This window comes from Salvia splendens, chromosome 7 (assembly GCF_004379255.2).
Source record: "Salvia splendens isolate huo1 chromosome 7, SspV2, whole genome shotgun sequence".
Taxonomy (NCBI): Eukaryota; Viridiplantae; Streptophyta; class Magnoliopsida; order Lamiales; family Lamiaceae; genus Salvia; species Salvia splendens.
The window spans coordinates 27,985,133-28,007,986 of record NC_056038.1 but is presented as its reverse complement, the minus strand read 5'-3'; the positions used below and the strand labels follow the sequence as shown (position 1 = coordinate 28,007,986).

General features: G+C 43.7%; 1 protein-coding gene across 1 annotated transcript; it reads right to left on the bottom strand.

The window, feature by feature from the left end:
• Nucleotides 1-94: 94 nt before the first annotated feature.
• LOC121741996 (photosystem II 10 kDa polypeptide, chloroplastic-like) lies at nt 95-966 on the bottom strand. The gene is made up of 3 exons (XM_042135004.1): nt 766-966; nt 460-574; nt 95-372 (listed from the first exon to the last, which is right to left on the bottom strand). Exons 1-3 carry the CDS (start codon nt 917-919, stop codon nt 225-227), a joined length of 417 nt encoding a protein of 138 aa, XP_041990938.1. The 5' UTR covers nt 920-966; the 3' UTR covers nt 95-224.
• Nucleotides 967-22,854: the final 21,888 nt, after the last annotated feature.

Genomic DNA, 22,854 nt, shown 5'->3' with positions numbered 1-22,854 from the left:
CCTTCCCCTTTGTGGGAAATTTTGGCTTAAATCAAAGAATCGTCGTCATATATAAAATAGTGCATTTGTTGATTGCGGAGGATGGATAGTGGAGTTGCTGGTAAACAATTGAGATATGTATATGACAAGGCAAATTTTACAAGACGTCGGAACAGAATCATATCTATAGATTACAGATGGTAGTGGCATACATTGGGAGAAAGAAACATAATAATAGTTCTAGTTTACTGCACCAAAGCACTGGTGTTGTAGACAAGAAGCGCACCGCCAGCAAGGATGCCAAGGAGAGTGACGGCCCATATGGCCAAGCCAGTAGTGCCTCCGACATACACATCGCCACTCGGAGACCAATCATTCCTGTCATAGATAGGGCTGCACATGCCATATTTCCAGTCACCGTTAGTCGAAAAGCATTCCACAATTGGTAAACTATGCTGTGCTATTACGATGGCAACTCACCTGTATCCATCCACGTTAGCACCGTATTTGTCCACGAATTGGTACACGCCCTTTCCCGTACCTTTCCTGCCGGAGGCGTCGACTCCATTTCTCAAGTCCATGCCGCCGCCAGTTCCTACATAACGAGTTGAAATGGTGACAAATGAATGATTAAGCTATGGAAAAGTGCAAGTTTTTTTAATTGATAAATGAACATAAATTTAAAGAATGGTTTGTACGGTAAGTTGAAATGATTAAGCGAAGGAATAGGTATAAGTTTTTTTATTAATAAATGAATATAAATTTAAAGGTCAGTGTTAATCTAACCATAAGGTGTGTCGGTCTTGATCTTCTTGCCGCCACTGGCTCGGACTGTGAGAGAGGTGGTTCTGGCGAGGGATGGAAGGCCGCGGACGGCGAACTTATCGGCGGTGAAGGAGGCGGGCTTCAGCGCCACTGAGCTCATTATTGTGCTTGCCATTTGATTTCTTCTCTCTACTAATGCAACTGTAACTGCTCTTGCTCAAGTACTTTGGGTTGATAAAATATTATACTAGCATTCCACGATTCTTATCGATACACGTGGCGCTCCTTTTCTGGTTTCATTCTGGATATGATGTTAAAACGTTATCACCATTTTGGAACATTTTGGACACCTGGAGATTACCTATTGGCTGCCTAGATATGTCTTCTAACCTTATTTATAACCATCTTTGCGATTCAATATTTCCAGCTCTTTTTAATATTTTCCTAATTATATCCAGAATAATTATTTTTCGCATTTTTGAACTCCAAGTAGCAGTGGCACTCTGGAATTATTAGGAAAAAATGGTGTAGATTTGTCTAACTCACTAGTATTGCTATCTTGGAAATTTCCAACCATATTAATTTTTTAATAAAAAAACTCAAACACTAAAGATAGCAGTGAGTAAAGGAAATAAAATAAATAGTGAATTACACCAAATAATCCTAATTTTTGCAACATCATATGAGCCTAATAAAATATATAATCACAAATGAAGTTTTTTTAGCTATTTTTTGAATGAAAATGCCCAAATGACTTAGCATATTTTTGTCTCCTCGTCTTGAAGCCTGAACCCTTACTCTTCAGCTTCACATACATGCTATTTACCTAAAGATGTGTATTTTCAAATTATTTTTGGCCGACGGTATGTATATTTGAAATCTTTGAAAATACGTCCACAATAATAATCTTTAAGTCAAATTACCTAAAATTATTTTTGGCATGAGGAGATGTGTACGCCCGACGGTAGTGTTGTTGGTCGGCGGTAGTGGTCGTTCACTCGTTCTCACTCCACGGCCGCCGTCGAGCCATGGCCGCTGTCGTCTCATGCCGACTGTCTCTTTTGATTTTTGTCCGAGATTCTTGTAACATCCCAAAATTTTTTTTTGTGACCTTTATTTAATATATGTCTTTTGGAAATTTCATTTATGAGTTTTAAATTTATTTGCTACGTGATTGAGTTTGATTATGTGGAATAAATCGTCAGGGGGGAATTGGAATAAAGTGCTATTTATATTTAATGTGGGGAAGATCGACTCTTTAGTGTTGTTTTTCGTATCTAATCTCTTTTACCTCGCGTTGTGATCGAGTGTTATGTTTAAAGTAAGTATCATGTAGTTATTTTAGCATTGAAGAACTAATAGCTAGTTTGTGAGGTTCTTTTTACACATAAAAGTCCAAAAGCGTTTTTACAACGAGTTCGATACTAGAATAGAATAAGAACACGATTTCGGACATCACAAGAGTCGTGCCGGGACGGACTCGCGCCGGGCAGCCGTGCCAAGTGCCGGGCAGCCCGGGACAGCCGTCTTCCGTCCTCCGGGTCTTGCTCGATCACCACTTTTTGCACTCCCGATACCTACACGAAAGAATAGACCACGTATCAAATACACTTTCGACATCAAATCAAGACGAAAAGTGGATAAGAACCGCATCACATCAAGCACGTTTTCCTAACAACGGCAGCATTAATTAGTTGTCGTATCGAAACGAAAAGACGTGAATTTTTGTCTTTTGTGAAAAATAATTTTCATTTCCATTTTTTTACTATCTCTTTTGTCTATATATATATATATATAACTTCCATCCTCTCCCTCTCTTCATCATCTCCAAAAAATTTCTTCCATCCTTGTTCTTGCATCCATTGGAGTTGGATTTTCAAGAGTTCCCGACGAATTGCATCAATCCTTGCTTCTACCGTTTGATTTTTGATTCGAGAAGGTATAACTAAAATCTTTTCCTCGTCTTCACCATTGAAAACCTTGTTCTTGGTTCCTTCATGCATATAGTGAGTGTAGGAATCTTAGATCGCATAATTAATCGGTGGGAATTTGTGTTTGTATGAGAACAATTGTGAATATGCGATTTTGAATGAATATGTGTGAAGTTTGAATGAATCATTGGTGAATGATGTGTGAATATATGAGAACATGATTGTGAGAACCTTTTAAAGCATGATTGTGTGTTGGAAGCATGAAAAAATTGTGTTTGGATGAATGAGGAAGAAACCCTGATCTCGAAATTGTGAATTCTCAAAACTGTGGTGTTCGGACAGTGGATTCCGACGTGTATTTGACTGACCAAACGATCTTATTTTGGTGCGAATTTGTGACTGAGTAAACTTCAAGGTGTTTTCTGTGTTGTGAGTGAATTTCAGCCCCTTTCGACGAAATATGAATTTTTAATAAATTTTTGAAGTCGACTGCGCAATTCTGTCGGCCAGAAAGTTTCGTATTCTGTTTGACCGACCAAATGACCTCCGTTTGATGTGATTCTTGAACTAGATGAAAATTTGAAGTGTCTTCTGAGTCTTTTAAGCTAATTGAGTCTTTCTTATGAACTGTTATCCTTAAATGCTATTCTTAAATGTTTGTCTCTTGGTCACGATCGCCTCGTTTGTAACACTCCTAGTATGGGCGGTCATGACAATTCTCTTGTCTATGTTCTTACATATGTTCAAATTTGTGGGTTTCTCCGATCTTGTTCGATTTCTTGCGGATTATGGTTCACGGTGGTCGAATTTGATGTTGGTTGTTGGGTTCTTGTTCATTCCTCATGAAATTAAGGCAATGATAATCGATTTTTCCTAATCTCGTATATTTCTTCTTGGCCTATTTCGATTGGGAGTTGGGTGATTTCATCTTCCTCTGTACTCATGCTTCCTCTGTTTCTAAATTCTACGCAATTTTTCTTAGAATTCAGACTTCGATTTCTGGTGCGTTCCTTGTTTGGCAATTGGAATTTTTAAAATTTCAATTGAGTTCTATTATGATGGGTGTCAATTTTGGGTTAATTTGAGTCATAACCAATTGAATTTTCCCAGATGTTGATCTAAGGCGTGAATTTCATCAATGAATGTCATATTAATGATTTATGCACATTAGTCAATAGCAAGGGTTAAAAGGACACATTATTAAATCACTACTACACTAACTTGATTAGTAATCAACCATTGTGGAGGAAAGCATATTTTCACCAAATTCTCTTTTTCTCTGAAAACGTAAGGGCACCCGCAACGCGTGCCGCCGGCGTTCCGCGTGCCGTTCCGCCGCGGAACGCGTTGCGGCGCACCATTCCGCTCCCATTCCGTTCCCATTCCGTGCCGGGTGCCGACGGCATGGAACGCGGCACGGCTTGTGCCGCCACGCGCTGGGGCGACGTGGCTCTCCCCGCTTCGTGCGTGCTTCCCACTCGCCGGCCCGCGAGTGGGACACGTCAGCAATGACGCAATAATTAATATTTTTTTAAAAAAAATTAATTTTAAATTTTTTTGTTTTTTTAACTTTTTTTAATTTTTTTTAATTTTTATTTTTATTTTCTTATTCTATAAATACACCTAATTTATTCCATTTCACACACAACTACACATCTACTCTTCCTAAACCAACATCAATTCCTCTCCAATTTTCTATTTCAATCTCCTTCACAAAATGTCCGGCGACGGGAATTACGGCGGTGGCGGCTCCGATGGGTGGGATCTCAACGCGTTCGGCGATTGGGAGACCATGTACAACACACTTGGTGGTTTCGGGTCGTCGACGCCGGGCACCCAGGGGTCGGCGACGCCTGGTGGGTACCAACCACCCACTTTCGATGTGGATGCCTACGCTCGACCACCCGGCTCGCGGCTTTCTCAGGGTTTGTCCCAGATTCGGGAGGATATCCCCGTTGAACCCACCCAGGGAGGAAGCCGAGGCGGTGGAAGCTCTAGGGCTGCGTCTGAGGCACCCGAGGAGGAGGAGGAGGAGGAACTGGAGGATCTAGGCCGGCATCCGTACAACAACGAAGAAACTAAGGCGGTGTACACCGCCTGGCTCACTGTCTCGTACGATCCCATCGTCGGGAACCAACAAGCCGCCAAGTGCTTATGGGAAAAGGTCCGTGATGTCTACCACCAGACTAAGCCGAAAGAGGCCCTCCGTGCTCACTTTGGCCGAGTCGACGCACAGGTAAAAAATTTTTGCGGCATCTACTCGGCCGAAGCGGCGAACTACCAAAGCGGAGCTTCGGGCGCCGATATTCTGAGGGCGGCTTTGCGCGTCTTCTACCAGGACACCGGTCTACAGTTCAAATATGTTGATATTTGGCAGCTCGTCAAGGACGAGGAAAGGTGGGCCGGCGGTGTCCGCTCGAGCTCAGGCTCAACCTCAAAGCGCACGAAGCACACGGCGAGCGGCAACTACTCGTCTGGTGACACCGGTGAGGCCAGCGAGGGTGAACCGCAGGTGTTTGGAGGTACGGGGGATCCAACGCCCGACGAATACGGGGGATCCAGCCGTGGGCACCGTCGGCCGCAAGGGACGAAGGCGGCGAAGGCGGCTAGAGCGAGGAAGGGCCGAGGCGAATCAAGCCAGTCGGCCTCGGGATCGGGCTCGCGGGGAGGCTCGGACACACTTATGGTGGCGTACATAACCGCCACAATGGCAGACACTTCCCGCTTCTCATACGCCCAATTCACAGCCTGGTGGAACGGAATTGTGCATATGGCAGGACTACTTGGTCTTCCTCCTCCCCCTAAACCTCGACCGCCTCCGGAGGATGATTCGCCGGCAGAGTAGTTTTTTTATTTTTCCACGTTTAATTATGTGTTTTTTATTTTGTGTTTTTTATTTTTTTAGGATTTTAATTGTGTGCTTTTTTTTATTTTTTTTAAGTTTAAGTTGAATTTGTTTTTAATGTTGTGTGTTTTTTAATAAAGTGTGTTTGCTTTTTATTAAAGTGTGTTTATTTAAATTGAATTGGGTTGGAAATAAAAAAAATGAAATTGAATGAATAGTAATTTAAGGAATGGTTAAGGAACGGAGGGTTGCAGGTTCTGTTCCTTAGTTAAGGAATGGAGTAAAAAAGTACAGTGGGGCCCTCAAATAGTGGTTTAAGGAACGGTATAGGAACGGTTTATGAACAACGTTGTGGATGGCCTAACGCCCCTTAGTAAAGAAACGTAAAAAAGTAAGAAAAAGGATAGTCCATTCAACTTTTAAGTCAAATCATATATTATTGGGTTAGGTTGCATGTATGGCGGCGGCATGGGTAATTTGACAAAAATGCCTTTTTAGGGCATCCACAATAAGGTGTCCTTAAGTCCGTCCTAAAGGGCCATACGCTCCGTCACATCATCATTCTATCCTCCTACCCTTCCACCTGCAGTGGGACGCCTTATAGGCCGCTCTATAGTCCGCTCTAAGCATTTTATTTATTTGAATATTTAAAACACTACAAAAATTGGAAAAAAAACTTCATTTCATTAAAATTCAAACATTACAGTACGAAATAAAAAAAACTACGAATTCTCAACGGCGGTTACGGGCCAAAACTTCTTCAATCATGTCGTTAATGAGCTGAGCATGGCCTTGTTGGTTGCGCATTGAGGTATGTCTAGATAGAACCTCATTGTAACCCGTCTGTAATCCTCGAACGTGGGGCGGGGTCGCCGTGCTGGAGCTAGATCCACCTTCATCATCGCCCCAATAGGTGATGCTTCCACCTTCGTGTTCGACTATCATGTTATGCAAGATGATGCATGCATACATGACATCGGCGATGACATCCTTGTACCAGAAACGCGCCAGACCTTTCACTACTGCCCACCATGCTTGGAGCACACCAAATGCCCGCTCCACATCCTTCCGCGCATCCTCATGCTTTTGCACAAATAAAACTCTCTTCTCACCCATTGGGCAGGTGATCGTCTTCACAAAAACAAACCACCTTGGGTATATGCCATCGGCCAAGTAGTACCCCATATGATATTGGCGTCTGTTGGCAGTGAACTCGATGGTCGGGCCGTTGCCATTGCATTGCTCGGTGAAGAGGTAGGATGAGTTGAGGACGTTGACGTCGTTGTTCGACCCCGCTACACCGAAGTAAGCATGCCATATTCAGAGCCGATGGTTAGCGACGGCTTCGAGGATCATCGTCGGGTGGCTGCCCTTGTATCCACTAGTAAATTGGCCTCTCCACGCCATCAGACAATTCTTCCACTCCCAGTGCATACAATCTATGCTCCCTAGCATTCCAGGAAAGCCGTGCGTCGTCTCGTGCATCTTCATCAGGGCCTGGCAATCCACAGCAGCCGGCTTTCGCAAATATGTGCTGCTATAAGCCTCCACAAGTCCCCTATAAAAATTCCTCAAGCACTCGCGGCTAGTTGTCTCCCCGACGTGAAGGTACTCGTCGAACATGTCCGCCGTGGTGCCGTAGGCCAATTGCCGGAGCACAACCGTGCACTTCTGCAACGGCATAAGTTCGGGTCTGCCGATGCCATATTCCTGATACTGGAAATATTCATCACATGACTCTAACGTTTGGACAATGCTGAGAAAAAGATATCGATGCATTCTAAAACGGCGGTGAAAAACTGTCGGGCCCCACCGTGGTTGCTCGGCAAAATAGTCTGCAAATAGACGTTCATGAGCTATGGCGTGCTCGCTGCGGACAAACGTTCGACGTCGAATAGGCCCGAGTCAAGGCCTGAGTAGCGCCCTCCGAGGTACTCCAGTCGTCGCCGGGTCTCATTTTTTTAGTGAGAAAGATTGAGAGAGAAATATTGGTGTGTGGGGAAAGTGAGAGATGAGAGATAAAATTTGGTATGGAAAATATAATGAGAAATGAGATTTAAATAGATAAAAATTCGGATAAAAAGGAAAACGCGTTGCATCGTCTGTGGTATCGTCCGCTTCGCCCACAGTGGGGCAGACGATACCACGGACGATGCGTGTTCCAACGCTATCATCCACGGACGATCTATAGGGCGCGGACGATGCATCGGGCATCGTTTGCATACATGCAGTGGCGGACGATAGCCCGCCTGATGCATCGGGTAGACTATCGTCCGCCTCACTGTGGATGCCCTTAGGGCCTGAGGGTGTTATCGTCCGAAAAAACCTCATTTGTGATTATATATTTTGTTAGGCCTCTCTGCTGTTATTTTTTTTGTTATGGGTCACTGGTGCAACAAGGGCAAAAGTTAGAGTTATTTGATGCAGTTAATTCTAAAATAAAATATTAAAAAAGAGCACAGAAAATAAAATCCAGTTAAGAAACACATCAAATCAAATCATATAAAACTAATCAAGAAGTAACCTAAAAAAAATGAGGAGGTGCATCCTCTATACAAAAAATGGAACCAAAACACCACACACCCTAAAAGGAACTCGAGCAAGGGCTTGATTGGCAGGGGGTATAAAGTAAGAAAAGGGTGAAAAAGGTCATAGGTCTCATTTCAATCTGTTTCGATTGACATTTACTTATAATTGAGCTGACATTGTTGAGTAATTTGATCGCAGTTGGCGCATAAGGCGGCTGTTAAGCAATCACGAGCTCGAATGTGAGTAATTATCGATGCTGCTCTGCTCAATTTATTGCTTTTACCTTGAATTTCAGTTTGAGGTATGGGAATCTGCTTGGCTGATGCTAATGCAGAAGTTCTTGTGTGAATTAGGGCAGTAAAGATGAGATGAGTAGGAGTTTACTTATTGACATGAATGAATATGAGAAACATCGTTGGAAGGTAAGTTATAGAACTTTAAAGCTGAGTTACAATTATAATTTTTTGATTTTTGAGTGTATACAGTTGAGTTTTGATTGTAGATTTTGAGACTTGGGTGCAGGTATCAAAAGCGAATAAGGTTATAGTTCGTGCAGTGTCAGCACTGAAGTTTCCTTCCCTCCTAGTGTAGTACTTTACGAATGTTTCTAAGCTTACACTTCCCTTGACCTCCAAATACGGCTAAGCTGCCCCTAACCTCAAAAGAAGCTAATGATACGAATGTGATATTGTTGAAACAGACACTGCTAAGGCATCTTTAATAAGTCTTATTTAGGGAAAGCTCGTGGGTGAGATTTGTATATATGGGTTTTTAATTATCAGATCATATTCATTTATGAGGTTACCAACTTTTGGGTGTAGAGATGGGGCAAGCAGATGTCTTAAGTTACCTGCACGGCTACGTTCTTGATGATGGGAGAACTTGTGCTTCTGGTGCATTTTCAGTTATCTTGCAACTTACTTAGGGATTGTCTTGACATAATTAATTGTAAACTTTTAACGTTTTTGAGGATCACGCCTCTTGTGCAGGTGTGTCCTTAACAGATCCATGGTTATTGTCATGCAAACTCATAAGGAAACTACTTCTTAAGTACATGAGGAAACCTGCACCTGCAGAGAAGCAAGATGCTCTGCAGAGGCAGATTGATTATTCCTTTGGTGATCATTATTACTTCAGGAAGGAGCTTAAAATAGTAATCTTCTTCTTAACGATGGTAATCGAGAGGATTGGAAGAACTACGCATATTGGAGCGTTTTGGGAGAAGAGAACTTGTATTGGATTTCTGTTTTTTTTGTGTGTCTCATACATTCGTTCTTCTCCTTTATGTAAGGAGGAATACAAGTATTTTTGGTAAAGAATAAATCTATTCTAATACAAGTATTCCATATCAATTGTGTATCAATTACTCTTTAATGACTCCCTAATCACTCCCCAATTTGACTCCTTTGATTTAGGTAGGTTTGACACTCCCCCTCAAGTTGAGCAACGGTATCTCCGATGCTTAACTTGCTCAATATTTCCTTGAAGATCTTGGGATGAACTGCCTTGGTTAATATGTCCGCCAGTTGTTCCCCTGATCGTACAAAAGGGAATTCAATAGTGCCTCCTTCCAATTTTTCTTTGATGAAGTGTCGGTCAACTTCCACATGTTTGGTTCTGTCTTGTTGTACTGGATTTTCTGAGATGCTAATGACATCCTTGTTGTCACAGAATAACTGACTCTTTCGAGTAGGTGGGAATCCAATTTCTGTGAGTAATCTCCTAAGCCATAGGATTTCCATGAGTCCACTTTTCATACCTCGGAACTCGGCTTCGGCACTTGACATGGCTACAACCTTTTGTTTCTTGCTCCTCCAAGTAACCAAGTTTCCCCCAATGAATGTGAAGTAACCTCATGTTGATTTCCTATCCACTGGATTGATTACTTGCCCAATCAGCATCTGTGTACCCATCAACCTTCAAGTCATCTCTCTTTGCTAGGAAGATTCCATAGCCTACAGTGGCTTTCAAGTAACGCACGATCCTCAAAGCGGCTTCCATGTGATTGGTTTGAGGTTGGTGCATGAATTGACTCACGACACCCATGGCATACGCAATGTCGGGTCTTGTATGTGAGAGGTGTAATGTGATAGCTCGACTGCATCATTGTGTATTGAAGAAGGCAGCAAAGAAGCTTGATCGGCTTCGAATACACAGCAGCCGTCCGATGGAGTTTTAGTTTGAGGATTAAACTGCAGCCGTTAGATCTAACTAGCCGTTAGATTAGTTTGTCTTTAAATAGTTGTTTCTGTTTGTTAGTTAGGTTGTTCTTCCCTTTTCAATTGTAGCTCGTTTCTCTCTCAATCAATAAACGTCTTTGCGATTCCTTGCACGCCCATCTTCAAACGTTCGATACAGCTCAATCAAGAAGATAGCCACCCAATCTTTACAATTGGCGCCGTCTGTGGGAAAATAACCTTCTTGGATCGGTTCGATTTCACGGCTTGGAAGCAAAATTGCGAAGATCGATGGCCTCTAGGTTTGAGGCGGAGAAGTTTACGGGGAAGAATGATTTCGCCCTTTGGAGAATGAAAATGCGAGCTATGTTGATCCAGCAAGGCTTGGCTTCGGCGCTTGTGGTTGATGATGAAAAGGGGAAGGAGGCGGCCTTAGATGAGAAGGCGCTGGCCAAGAAGGCGGAAGTTGAAGCTAAAGCACATAGTGCCATTGTGCTTTGCCTCGGCGATAAAGTGCTACGCGAAGTAGCAAAAGAAAAGACCGCGGCAAGTATGATGACTCGATTGGAGGATCTGTATCTTACGAAATCCCTTGCGAATAGGCTGTTCATGAAGCAGCGTCTCTACTCATATAAGTTCTTGGAGGGAACTGGGGTTCTGGAGCAGCTAGAAGAGTTCGATAAGGCGGTCGACGATCTGGAAAATATCGATGTATCGATAGGAGATGAGGACAAGGCGATCTTGTTGCTCAATGCCTTACCGCATTCTTATGATCAATTTCGTGATGCCTTCCTGTATGGTAGGGATAGAACCATCACGCTACTTGAGGTTCAGACTGCTTTGAGGGCCAAGGAACTTCAAAAGGGCGAGATGAAGGCTGCGACTTCAAATGCTGAGAGCCTGAATGTCAGAAAATTCAAGGGAAAGAAGCAGCCATTTAAGAAACCTCAGGAAGTTTTCAAGAACAGCTCATCTGGTCAGAAAGAAACCCGCTCTTGCCATTGGTGTAAGAAGCCAGGTCATTTGAAGAAGGATTGTTTTGCTTGGAAGAGAAAACAAGAAAGTGAAGGCAAGGCGGTTAATTCGGCAGAGGGGGTGGAGGAAGAGGAGATCAATGAGGTTCTGAATGTGGTTGATAACAGAATCTTGGGATCCTGGATTATGGACTCTGGTTGTAGTTTTCATATGTGTCCAAACATTGAATGGTTTGAGGAGATTGGGGAAGCTACTGGCTCTGTTATTTTGGGGAACAATCAGGTGTGTTCTATTCAGAGGATTGGCTCGGTGAGATTGGAAAATGAAAATAAAAGGGGTACCATTATTCTGAGTGGAGTGAGGTACATCCCTGATGTAAAGAGAAACTTGGTGTCTTTAGGTTTCCTAGAAAGAAAGGGTTGTTCTTTCACATCTGCCAATGGAAAAATGGAGGTGTGTAAGGATGGGAAAATACTGATGAGAGCAGAAAGGAGGGGGAGTCTATGGATGCCTTAATCTGCAGCAAGAGTTCTGGGGAATCAAATGTAGTGACATCTTGCAGCCTGATGCAATGGCACACCAGGCTGGGACACCCATCAGTCGGGAGTGTGAGGGAATTAGTGAAGAAGGGAGTTCTGTCATGCTCAGATAGTGAGAAGAATCTTTCATGTGAAGAGTGCGTTCTGGGAAAGGCCAAGAAGTTACCATACCCGAGAGGTATTCACTCTTCTTCTCAGCCTCTAGACTACGCACATAGTGATTTATGGGGGCCCGCTCAAGAACAATCGATTGGAGGGGGTAGGTATTACATGAGTATAATCGATGACTATTCTAGAAAGTCATGGTTATACATATTGAAAGAGAAATCCGAGGCCTTCAGTCGTTTTAAGGATTGGTGTGCAGAAGTGGAGGCAGAAAAGGGGATGAGCCTGAGGTGTTTCAGAACCGATAATGGACTTGAGTATCTATCTGGTGAATTTGATGAATATTGCAAGGGTAAAGGAATAAAGAGGCATAGAACGGTGCCGTTGAACCCCCAACAGAATGGGGTTGCAGAAAGGTTCAATAGAACGGTTCTTGAAAGAGTTAGGTGCATGCTTCTTGATTCTGGTCTGGGAAAAAGATTTTGGGCAGAGGCAGCCTCCACGGCTGCCAAACTCATAAATAAATGTCCTTCTTCCAGTATAAATGGGGATACTCCTGATTTTAGATGGTATGGGAGCTACAGTTGCTACTCTAAACTCAGAACTTTTGGGTGCAAGGCCTTTGCTCATATGAAGCAAGGCAAGTTGGAAGCTCGAGCATTGAAATGTGTCATGCTTGGGTACCAATCCGGTGTTAAAGGATATAGGCTCTGGTGCATAGAGCCTAGAAATGGTAAGATTGTATTAAGCAGAGATGTGATTTTCTGGGAGCATGATCTACCATTCAGAGACAAGAGCCATGATAAAGGCTCTGCAGCTTCTGCTCCTACTTCAGTAATTGAGGTGGAGCCTCCAACTCAGATGGAGTCTGAAACTTCTGACAATACTCATGATGTAGTAGTTGATCCAGTTTTGAATGATCAAGATGCTCAACAACCTGAAACAGCAAGTTTGGAGAATTGGAAGCTTGCAAGAGATAGGTCCAGAAGGACTATCAAGCCATCATCTAAATACTCAGATGCTGAGTTCCTCTTTTATGCTTTATTGGTTGCTGAAGAGATTGAATGTTCAGAACCAAGTTCTTACAATGAGGCCATGCAAGGTAAGGAATGGGAAAAATGGATGCAAGCCATGATAGAAGAAATAGAATCTCTATTGAAAAATGGAACTTGGGTGTTGGTGGAGAAGCCGGATGGAAGGAGGGTTGTGAGCTGTAAATGGGTATTCAAAAAGAAGATTGAAGCTGTAGGACAGGAAGGTATAAGGTTCAAAGCAAGACTGGTAGCCAGAGGTTTCACCCAACAGCAGGGTGTTGATTTTGATGAAGTTTTCAGTCCAGTAGTTAAGCACACATCGATCAAAATATTACTAGCTGTTGTGGCAAGGAGAGGATGGGAGTTAGAGCAGCTTGATGTGAAGACGACCTTCCTACATGGGGATCTCAAGGAGACAATTTATATGCAGCAGCCTGAGGGCTTTCTTAAACCAGAAGAAAAAGGGAAGGTTTGTCTCTTGAAGAAGAGTTTATATGGTCTGAAACAAGCCAGCAGACAGTGGCATAGGAAGTTTGATGATCATATGGTCAGTGTTAGTTTTGTAAGCTCCAAATATGATGAGTGTGTATATATTAAGAATGAAGGTGGAGCTGCTGTTGCTTTCTTATTACTATATGTTGATGATATGCTTCTGGCTGGGGCATGTATGGAAGAGGTTCAAAAAATCAAGAGGGACCTAAGTTCAGCTTTTGAAATAAAGGATTTAGGTCCAGCAAGGAGGATCTTGGGCATGACTGTGATCAGAGACAGAGAAAGAAGGAAAATCTGGCTGACTCAGTGTGATTATGTATTGAGAATGCTAAAGAAATTTGGGCTGGATAATCTGAAAGAGGTATCAGTCCCTATGGGTCAGCATTATAAGCTTTCAATGGATCAAGCTCCTAAGACTGAAGATGATGCAGCAGAGATGAGGAAGATTCCTTATGCAAGTGTAATAGGGAGTGCAATGTATGCAATGATTAGTACAAGGCCTGACATCGCACATGCTATGTCTACTACTTCTAGATACATGTCAAATCATGGTAAGGAACATTGGTCAGCCTTGAAATGGTTAATGAAGTATATGAAAGGGGCCAGTAATATGGGAATTTTATTTGATGGAGCAAGGGAATTCACAGATGATGCTCTTATTGGCTGGTCAGATTCTGACTATGCGGGTAATGTAGACACCCGCAGATCTCAATCAGGCTACATCTTCACACTTTATGGATCTGCTGTGAGTTGGAAGAGTAGTCTTCAAGCGGTGGTTGCGCTATCCACTACGGAAGCTGAGTTCATGGCGCTTGCAGCTGCTGTAAAAGAAAGTTATTGGCTCAGAGGTATTCTGGGAGATTTTGGTGTGAATCAGAGTGCAGTTGCTATTGGATGCGATAACACTAGTGCAATATGCTTAGCCAAGCATCAAGTATATCATGAAATGAGTAAGCATATAGATGTACGTTTGCACTTCATCCGTGAAAAGATAGAGGAAGGAGAAGTAAAGGTTTTCAAGGTAGACATGGTTGAAAATCCAGCAGATATGCTAACAAAACCGTTGCCTAAGAGCAAGCTAGAACTGTGCATGAAGCTTGTAAATGTTTGTAGACTGGAGTGATAGCAGTCTGAGCAATCAAGGTGGAGATTTGTAATGTGATAGCTCGACTGCATCATTGTGTATTGAAGAAGGCAGCAAAGAAGCTTGATCGAGCTTCAAATACACAGCAGCCGTCCGATGGAGTTTTAGTTTGAGGATTAAACTGCAGCCGTTAGATCTAACTAGCCGTTAGATTAGTTTGTCTTTAAATAGCTGTTTCTGTTTGTTAGTTAGGTTGTTCTTCCTTTTTCAATTGTAGCTCGTTTCTCTCTCAATCAATAAACGTCTTTGCGATTCCTTGCACACCCATCTTCAAACGTTCGATACAGCTCAATCAAGAAGATAGCCACCCAATCTTTACAAGAGGTATATGAGTTTTCCGACAAGGCGTTGATATCTTTCTCTGTCTGCTAGTTCTGCCCATTCCTCTATTTTAAGGCCATGATTCGGGACCATTGGAGTGTCTGCGGGCTTGCAGTCAAGAAGGCATGTTTCTTCTAACAGGTCTAGGACGTATTTCTTCTGTCTCATAAATATTCCGTGTCGAGACCTCAATACTTCAATCCCCAAAAAATATTTCAGTGTGCCAAGGTCTTTCATCTCAAATTCTCTGAACAAATTTTCTTTCAACCTCTGTATTTCTTCTACGTCATCTCCAGTGATAATCATGTCATCAACATAAATGATTAGACAAGTTATCTTGTTGTCCCTCCTTTTGTGAAAAGAGTGTGATCAGAATGGCTTTGTTGGAATCCATGTTTGATCATAGCTTGGCAAAACCTTCCGAACCAGATTCGTGGAGATTGCTTTAAGCCATACAGGGTTTTCCGTAGTCGACACACTTCTCCTCCTCCAAATTCTTCAGAGAAACCTGGTGGGACCTCCATGTATACTTCCGTATTCTGTGCGAGTTCTCCATGAAGAAAGGCATTGGTTACGTCGAACTGGTGTAGTGCACAATCTTTACATGCTGCCACAGATAGGAGTGTTCGCACTGTTTCCATTTTTGCAACTGGGGAGAATGTTTCTTCATAATCTACTCCATACACTTGGGTGTACCCTTTTGCCACTAATTGTGCCTTGTACCTCTCGATTGAACCATCTGATCTCCGTTTTATGGTGAATATCCATCGACATCCGACTGGTTTCTTCCCTTTTGGTAGCGTACATTTCTCCCATGTGCCATTATTGACTAGAGCATCTATTTCCTTTTTCATAGCTTCTCTCCAATGTTTGTGTTTGCTTGCCTCATCAAAATACTGTGGAATGTCTTCTTCCTCATAGAGAGCAGTCTCGAAGGCCCGGGCCATTTATAATAGGTGACTTTGCGCAATATTAGATACTGCGTATTTTGCCTTTCTCCCTTTCCAGTCCGGTGAGTACCGTCGAGGAGGCACTCCTCTTATTCTCCTTGGGGGCAACTCGTATGGATCCATTTCACTTCTTCCACTGGTTCCGCTTTCCTCATTATTTCCCCTATCAAGGTTAGTACCGTCCACAGGTATGTTATTAGAATCTGAACTGGTTACCTCAGGAATCAAAGGCGGGGTTGACAGTTGATTCGTGTCACCTTGCTCGTCGTTCTGTATTACCGGATGTGACGGCCCGGCGGTGTTACTAGCTTTCTCAGGTGGACCAACGTCTGTGACAGGGCTTGGCTGAGACTCTCCCCCTGTCTGATGTTCCCCCATATGTGGGTCTCCCCCTAAATGGTTGTTTCCCCATGTCTGGTAGCCAATCTAGGAGGCTATTGTTTGACTCTCGGCCGAATTATGCATCTCCCCCTGACTACTAGATTGGCTGTAGAAATATTCGCCTTCCACGAAATCACAGTTCATGGTAGTGTGGATTCTACGGGTTTCTGGGTCATAATAGCAGTATCCTTTCTGATTTTTTCCGTAGCCAAGGAAGACACATTTGAGGGCGCATGGATCTAATTTGGAACGTTCTTATTTAGAGATATGAACAAAGACAGAGCAGCCGAAAATTCTAGGTTCTAGGGACAGGGATGACGGTATTTCAAAGTGCTGCGAGAAGATGTCCAAGTGAGTTTTAAAGCCAAGTATGCCAGTGGGGAGGCGATTTATGAGGTATACGGCAGTAGCTATAGCCTCCGGCCAAAAAAAATTTGGTACTTGGGATTCAATTAACAAGGCTCGTGTAATCTCGAGGATGTAACGATTTTTTCTTTCAGCGACCCCATTTTGTTCTGGATTGTATGCACATGTGGTTTAGTGAATGAGCCCATTTTGCCTAAAAAATTCTTGCATTTTATTGTTAAAAAATTCCCCCCATTGTCTGATCTAAGGACCTGGATGGTGTGATTATATTGAGTTTGAATAAGGTTATGAAAATCTACAAACCTATCAACACTTCATTTTTATGTTTAAGAAAATAGATTCAGGTCATGCGGGAGTAGTCATCAATAAAAAGTAGAAAGTAACGAAATCTTTGACCCCCATTAATAGGAGCAGGACCCCAAACATCAGAATGTACTAAAGCAAAAGGAGTTTTAACCCTTGTATTGTTCAACTTAAAAGAATGCCTATGATTTTTGGCCAACGCACAAGTATCACAATGAAAGGATTTCAAAGATCTAGCTAATTCAGGAAAAAGAAGGCGAAAATAGCCTAAAGATGGGTGCCCTAACCGATGATGCCAATGCCAAGCATGTCTGTCTGTCGGTCCTGGAGTTAGCATCATAGCAACACTCTGTTGGGCTATCTCGTCCACATAGTACAGTCCGCCGCGCTCAGTGCCACACCCAACTATCGTCCCCGTCTTGATATCCTGTAACATGCAAAATTTAGGTTGCATTAGTAATTTACAGTTCAACTCTTTAGTCACATGACTAATAGATAACAACTTACGGGATAAGGACGATATGAAAAGGAAATTAGAGAGGCAAAGAGTGGGTGAAATATTGATTGTGCCTGCCCCCATAACACGTGCTAGGTCCCCACTGGCGGTTTGGATATAGGCTTTTTTTGAGGTAGTGATGGATACAAAGTCTGAGGCTTCGAAAGAAATTGTGTCTGTTGCACCACAGTCAAATATCCAAAGCGGGTCTTTTGGGCTAGAATTGGAGGTGGAGGAACAGGCTAACGCGTCAAAGGAGTTCTGACACGGTATACTAGGTAGATATTGGGCGAGTAATAAAGTCTGGGGGCTAATTTGTAAGGTTTTGGCAAGTGAGGGGTCGGATTGGTATTTGTTTGAAGTGTGGGGTGGTTTTTGAGAAGCAAAACTTTGGTGGGGGTTGGTCTGAGATTTCGGAGATTTTTGGGGTGGTATCTGGGATATTTGGGAAATCTGGGGTAGTATTTTGGAGAAAGTTTCCGGATGGGGTTGTATTTGGGATTTATGGGATTTTTGGGGCGATTTCGCAAATCGGGAAAGTGTGCCATTCATATACTTGGCTAAAGAAACCCTAGCCGCCTCCCGATGATCCTCCCCTGTGGGAACCCTATCTTTTCCGACGGCCCCTTTTTCGCCGTCACTGCCGGTTTGGCCATGATTTTGTGATTTGTTACCTTCCGACCAAGTCCTCGCTACTACGACTGATGCGATCGGTGGATTCGCGTTTGTTCTGTTTTCGCCGCCACCTGTGCTGCCTGGGTTCACTCCTCTGCCGCCGTCGCTGCCTCCGCTGCGCCCGCCGAGTTTTCGGTGAAGGTGGCGCGTTCGAGAGCAACCGCTGCCGACGCCCTTCCACCTCCTCTGCCTCCGCTGTTTCGACCTTAGTTCGGGCTTGCCTTGCTCGTTTCATTTCTTCCCACCACTCCGGGAATCCATGGATGTGGAAACAGGTATCCCTAGTGTGTTTCCTTCCTCCACAATGGCTGCAATTCAGTTTGCTTTTGTCTTCTTCCTTTTGTTGGTTGTGATGCCTTGGTGGTGGGGTGTATTGCGGCGTGGGTGTGCAGTTTCGGACTGATAAGTCGCATTCTAAGCCTTGGTTACTGGTCAGTATAACATGCGTAATTGGATTATATCTGCAAAACAGTTGCTAAAGTGTGCAGGAAAAGGGTACCAGTCAGTACGAAAGGAGTCGGATAACTCAGGTGAAAGAACGCCAGAAGGGTGCAATACTGACCAGGATGCATGCCAAAAAAGGCTTCAGATGGAGAAGAAGGATTGCTAGGAAGGATCAACCACAAACAAGGGCAAAAGAGTCATTTCACGAAGAGAGTCTACCCTAAAAATCAAGGGCAGGCCTCCCTATAAAAGGAAGCCACTTGGAGAGAATAAAAAAAAAGGAGGAGGGGGATCTACTTTCGCATTTAGTTAGAGTATTCTCTCTCGGTAGATCAGTTCCTACAGCATTGTCCTACATCTTCTCATTCCTCGCCACAGCCATGGTCACCTGAAGTTCATCAGTCCACCGGAGATTCGCGTTCCATCCAGTTCATTTCGTAGTCGTAGCAGTTTCATCGCCCGGAGTGGCAAAACAATCTTTACACGCTTTCCTAGTTAATCTTACTTGTTTCCTTACGTTGGATCTGCCGCAATTTCGATACTTGTTAGCATTTTGAAGTGTTTCGTTTAGATCCAAACGTTTTTATGAAATGAAGTCATTTTTATGCATCTCTTTCTGTGTGAATCTGTTTCATTCTGCCTAGGTAGCTTAGATCTAGTTGTACCGGTAATTTCCAAGTGTTGAAAGTATGATTTCATTTGGAGTTGCTTGATCTGAGATGTTTAGTTGAGTTGCTGTTTAGATTTAAATTCCTGAAGCGATTAAGTGCGAATTCTGAGTTTACGTGATTCTGCCACCTTGCATGTCGTCCAGTATGTGTAGTTCTTGATTTCGCTGGTTTAATTTTTGAATTTTAGTGAGTTAATTTATGGATCTGAATTGTGGAGTTGTTAATCTGTAATTTCATCTATGGAATCTGAGTTTGTTGATTTTGTTCATGATTGTTGAAGAAGAGAACATCCCCATCCAAGTTTGGGACCACTTTTACTTTTTAGTTACTTTTTGCTTTTGTCATTTGCTTTTCTGCTAGTACACTACAGATCTGACAGTGTAGCCACCCAACCACCACTTTTTCTCTGATATTCCGTTTAGCCTTTTATAGTAACCGAGCACTTTCCACATGTCCTTGAAACACCTTATCCCCCACTCTCACGTACACAGCCACATGTCGTTCACTTTCACACCACCCAGTCAGTAGAGTACCACCTTTAATTTCTGTATAGGCAGAATCTCAACCCAAGCGTGGTAGCTAACCAACCCCCCTCCAGACTATCACCACCATTACCCAAAGCGTATCCATCTCTGTGGGATTCGACCCTTACCTCCACTATACTAACCAGTAGAAGTGGGTTGAGGAATTTCTTTGATGCCAGGTTTAGGCTGAGCCGGGGTTTCTATCCTGATCAGTAGGATACATCCTTGCTTAACACGACACCGTGAACCTACACCATCAAAATGGCGCCGTTGCCGGGGATGGATGTCGTTATTAACTGTTATTGTGTGTGATATTTTGGCGTATATATTGTGCATAATTTTTCTCTTTCTTTTTTATTTCAGTTTATGAGAAGCAGCTCGGCTCCTGACCATTTGAGACCGAAGATACTCCAACGAGGGACTATACTTGTAACCACTCGTTCTGGCCTGTCGACGGCCCTGTCTGACCTAGGCACGAGTAGTGACGAAGAGCAAGACACCATCGAAGGAGGAATACCAGAAGTGGTACTACAATGGGAAGGTAACCCAAGAAGGATGGCTGCCCAAGTAGACGATGACCCAGAGATCGGATCGTTGAACGCGCATGCCGACGGAGAACCGCCGCAAGCCATAGTTGTCACTTCGGGACAGACAGCTTGCGATGTGAAGCCCCATGTTATCGCAATTCTACCCACGTACTGTGGAAAGAACTATGAAGGGCCCTACGAGTTCCTTCATGAGTTCTGTAAGATTTGTAAGGCACAGAGAAGGCCAACGGGGGCGACCGAGGATGACTACAGATTGAAGGCCTTTCCATTCGTCCTAAAGGGGGAGGCCAACACATGGTTCATGCGCCTGCCACCAGACTCCATTGAGAGTTGAGCCGATTTCAAGTCAGCCTTCTTAGGTGAATTTTTTCCGTCATCAAAGACAAGTGCACTGAAGAGAGAGATAACAGTGTGAAGCAAGGATACGACGAACCACTGAGTGATTATTGGGCAAAGTATATGAGCCTTTTGGATGCGTGTCCAAACCATCGTATGGCAGATATAGAGATACATCACACCTTTTATGAGGGGATGAATAAGGCAACAAAGGATCTGGCAAACTCGTCGTCAGGAGGAAGCTTCACGCAATTAATGGTCAGCGAAGCGAAAAAGGTCCTGAGGAAGCTTCTAAGCGCCCAGAAGGAGTACGACAATTCAAGAGATGGATACAGCAGAGAAAGGATTGCGAGTACTTCGTCCGCTGACCAGGAGCAGAAGATAGAGCAGAAGATGGACTTGAAGATGGAAGAGTTGAAATAGGCACTCCTGAGCACAATCGAGAAGAACACGCCACCACCTTCCCCAACTGGGAGCTACAAGGGCGCAGAGCAGGGAAATCAAGGGCCAACCTACGATCAGTCGAATGACTTCGCCAATATGGAGCAAGTCAATGTTGCAGGATACTATAACTCTAGTGGGAATTGGATCCCGGGGAGACAGCGGGACGCACAATAGAAGGACCATCCAAATTTTCGATGGGGCGATGGGAACCAAAACCAAAACCAAGGTCAAGGTCATAACCAATACAACCCCCACCTGAACCAAAATCCCAACAGTGGCCCAGCAAATCCCGACCACCAATCCAACTGGTCAGAAAGGAACCAACAACGCCACAACCAAAACCCACAGAACCAAAACTCAAACCCTGTTTATATACCACCCCACCAAAGGAACTACCAAAATTACCAAAATCAGCATAGTCAAGGTCCCCAATACCATCAGAACCAGAACCAGAATCATTATCACCAAGACCAGTACAACCCTCCTGCCCAGTATAACCAATACCCTCCTAACCAGAACCAGCAAAACTTCCAGAATTACCAACCCAACCAAAACCCCCAGTATAGCCAGCACCAAGGTCCGAATCAGTCCCAATATCCTAACAGGTCAAGGAGATCTATGGAGGACATGATGGGAGAACTGCTCGCTTCGCAGCAGAGTATCAAGGGTGAGTTGCAGTCCAATAATGAAGTAGTGCAGGGGATGCAGAATGCCCAGAAGGAGCATAAGGCGAACATAGATATGATGAATAGGCAATTAGCCCAACTGGCGAATTCGATGGGTGAATTAAAAGGGAATTCAGGGAACCTCCCGTCTACAGTCCATGTACCTGAAAAGGCAAACGTGAGCAATGTCACATTGCGGTCCGGTACTGCCTATGAAGGACCACAACTGAAGAAACTCAGTGGAGAGCCAAGTAAAACGAAGGTACTGAGTGATATCATCTCGGAGAGAGAGCTCAACAGACCTCTGCCTCAGATGCAGGATCCTTTTTTCTTGGACGAAGCACCATTGTAAAGAGATGAAGCCAAGGGCGTACGGCTCGGAGAAGACCATCCTAAAGAAACGGAACCCACCACAGAGACTCCAGCCCAGAATGTGCCCAAGAAAGACTCCAAGAAGGCTGTTGAAGAACCGGTCGACGAGGCGAAAAGGAAAAAACCATTCCCTTACCGTTTCGTGACTAGGAGGAAGAATGAGAACCCAGTGGATTATATGTCAATTTTTGGGAAGCTGGATGTCACCATACCATTCCTCCAAGCCGTGAAGCTGCCCTTGGTTGGAAAATTTATCAAGGAGTTCAGAGCCGGGAAAGCCCAGGAGAATGGAAAGATCATGGTGGAAGGGATAGCGTCAGCAATTGTGCAGGAGAAGCTACCGCCCAAGAGAGCCGACCCAGGTATGTTCACTTTACCTATAACTATAGGAGATGTAAAAATCGAGCATGCGATGTGTGATCTGGGAGCATCTATAAATGTTATGCCATTATCAGCCTATAATCGGTTGAATGGAGTAAAGTTGTCAAACACTAGGGTGTTAATCCAACTGGCTGATAGGTCATGCATAAATCCAGAAGGCGTGCTAGAAAATGTATTGGTGAGAGTGCATAATTTTACTTACCCAGCTGACTTTTATGTGATCAAGATGAATGAGTCTGAAGCTAGAGAGTCTAGCGGTATATTGTTAGGGAGACCATTTTTTAGAACAGCTAAGACAATCGTGGACATGGCTGAGGGGACAATTTGCATTGATTTTCATGGAGAGAAATTCACCTTTGATATCAATGAGGCCATGAAGAAGCCTATCTATTATGAAAATCTATGCTATGTTGATATAATTGACCCCACGCCAATCATCCGGGCTCCTGACTGGGATCATCC